Below are 2,500 nucleotides of genomic sequence, written 5' to 3'. Positions count from 1 at the left end.
TCTCGCTTCAGCCAGGAACCTCAAACTGCAGAGCTTCTTCAATCAGTACAGGAACCCTGTGTGTCAGGTCAGATCTCACCTCCACCTCACACTCATGGCTACACACTCACAGCAAAGGCTTAGGGCACTCAGATAAATCATTCATAATCACAATTCTAGAACCGGGACTGAATTTATTTCAGTTCCTGTTGGATGAGGAACTGTTTGGGGGCAGAGCCTTAAAGTTTTGACTAAAAATACATTCACACACCGACACCTGGCCACGCCCCCGCTGCCACAAGAAGCTTCACACTATAATGACATAGTTTACTTTTTTTAAACACGCAGCAAATTTAAAGCAGGCTGTGTGTGTGTGTGTGTGTGTGTGTGTGTGTGTGTGTGTAGTTCCTGGTGGAGTCATTACACTCCCGCCACATGGTGGCGCTGCGCTGTACCCCTGATCACAGCAGCGAGGCTCTCCAGGAGGAGGCGGCGCACCAGAGAGAACTGGCCCTCGACATTCTCTCACACGTCGCACACGCCTTCGACTTCCCCGACCTCAACCGCTTCCTTAACGTGAGCTTGTTATCACTAGATTCCAGGTCCAACTATATTTGTCGTAATTAAATTTAAATTTTTTTATCGTATTTTAATCATCCAAGTAATTTAACATTTATTTATGGTTGTTTCTTATTATATGTGTGTGTGTGTGTGTGTGTGTGTGTGTGTGTGTGCATATGTGTGTGTGTGTGTGTGCGTGCCTACAGCGTACGTTGCAGGTTCTCCTTCCCTATCTAGCAGCGAAAGCGAGTCCCACGGCGTCGGCTCTTATCCGCACCATCGCCAAACAGCTCAACGTCAACCGAAGAGAAATCCTCATCAACAACTTCAAATACATCTTCTCCCATCTGGTGTGTTCCTGCACCAAGCAGGAGCTGGAGAGAGCGTTCCACTACCTCAAGGTATGTGAGCAAGTCCATAAGAGACCTTAATCTCACACACACACACACACACACTTCTCTCACTTCACTATTTAAACATGGATTAAAGCTACATGGATTAATTCTTCATAGTAACGTGGACACACCTGCCCTGGTTCTGTGTGTGTGTGTGTGTGTGTGTAGAGTGAAACAGAGATTGAGCTGGGCAGTTTACTGAGACAGGACTTCCAGGGTCTCCACAACGAGCTGCTGCTGCGTCTGGGAGAAAATTACCAGCAGGTCTTTAATGGACTTTCCATCCTCGCTTCATTCGCCTCCTGTGATGACCCGTATCAGGGACCCAAAGACATCACCTCTCCTGAAATAATGGTATGACCCGATTACATGTCTCTCTCACTCTCTTACACACACACACAGAGACAGGTAGACAGAAAAACAAATAGAGGAGTGGACAAACAGGAAGACAAATAGCCAGATGGGCAGACAGTTGGCCAGACATGTGGACAGACAGACAGATAGGTGATTAGCAAAGGAATAATCAGACAGACAGGTAGACGGGTTCGTATTTAGATATTTTGCGATAATAAATGATAAATAATAAATAATAATAAATAAATTGATAATAAATTCTTTAAATTGTTTATGGTTAAAACAATTTCAGTCTGTGCTCCAGTCTGCATGTCTAATCTGATCCTCACCTTCTGTCCCCCCGTAGGCTGATTATCTTCAGCCGAAGCTCCTGGGCATCCTGGCGTTCTTCAACATGCAGCTGCTGAGCTCCAGCACCGGTGAGAAGGAGAAGAAGAAAATGGTGAGAACTCAACACTCACAGCATTGTACAGGATAAACGCCTGGGACAAAAATGTTCCTCGAGGTTTTCCTGGGTTTTTTTTTGGTTTTTTTCAGGCTCTGAATAGTTTAATGGCTCTGATGAAGCTGATGGGATCAAAGCACATCAGCTCAGTGAGGGTGAAGATGATGACAACACTCAGAACTGGTCTGAGATATAAAGAGGACTTTCCACAACTCTGCTGCAGGTGAGCCCACAGAGAGCATCAGAAAATACATAATCTAATTCTGTTTCCTGAGCAGACTGTAAATATACAACATTCAAATAAATTAGATTACAAATGTGATGAGTACATCATCTGCCCAAAAACTTTACTTTGTCAATTATACTGATATTTACTTAAATATCAATCACTTTAATGTGTTAAATAATGGTTTTTTTTTTACAAAATTCTGTCTTTCATTATTTATTTCTCAGGACGTGGGATTGTTTCGTCCGCTCTCTCGATCCGTCTTATTTAGGGCCGTTGTTGAGTCACGTGATCGTCGCTCTCCTGCCTCTAATCTCCATCCAGCCTAAAGAGACGGCCTTGATCATGCACTACCTCATTGTGGAGAACAGGTACTGATCATGAGGATACGAGTAAATTCTCTTCTTCTTAGGCGTAAAGTTTTACAGGATTCTACAGGAGCAGGTGGAAAAGAAACATGATTTTGTAGTTATAACTCTGTTCTCATTCCAGACAGGAAGTAGAGGACTTTCTTCATGAAATCTATTTCCTCCCAGACCA

At 43.6% G+C, this 2,500-nt stretch overlaps 1 protein-coding gene across 3 annotated transcripts in view; it reads left to right on the top strand.

Moving 5' to 3' along the window:
- Window positions 1–2,500, top strand: part of atr (ATR serine/threonine kinase) — a 19,724-nt gene that overhangs the window by 6,425 nt on the left and 10,799 nt on the right. For all 3 annotated transcript variants that reach the window (XM_046876126.1, XM_046876125.1, XM_046876127.1), the window contains 8 exons: window positions 1–67; window positions 385–555; window positions 747–941; window positions 1,104–1,289; window positions 1,636–1,731; window positions 1,827–1,957; window positions 2,188–2,331; window positions 2,453–2,500. The exon at window positions 1–67 is cut by the window's left edge and continues 105 nt beyond it; the exon at window positions 2,453–2,500 is cut by the window's right edge and continues 46 nt beyond it. In XM_046876126.1, the coding sequence (XP_046732082.1) occupies window positions 1–67; window positions 385–555; window positions 747–941; window positions 1,104–1,289; window positions 1,636–1,731; window positions 1,827–1,957; window positions 2,188–2,331; window positions 2,453–2,500 (1,038 nt within the window). The remainder of the gene's footprint in view (window positions 68–384; window positions 556–746; window positions 942–1,103; window positions 1,290–1,635; window positions 1,732–1,826; window positions 1,958–2,187; window positions 2,332–2,452) is intronic.

The sequence above is a fragment of the Silurus meridionalis genome, chromosome 20 (genome assembly GCF_014805685.1).
Source record: "Silurus meridionalis isolate SWU-2019-XX chromosome 20, ASM1480568v1, whole genome shotgun sequence".
NCBI lineage: Eukaryota > Metazoa > Chordata > Actinopteri > Siluriformes > Siluridae > Silurus > Silurus meridionalis.
The sequence above is the reverse complement of the archived record's forward strand: the minus strand, read 5'-3'. Positions and strand labels throughout refer to the sequence as shown.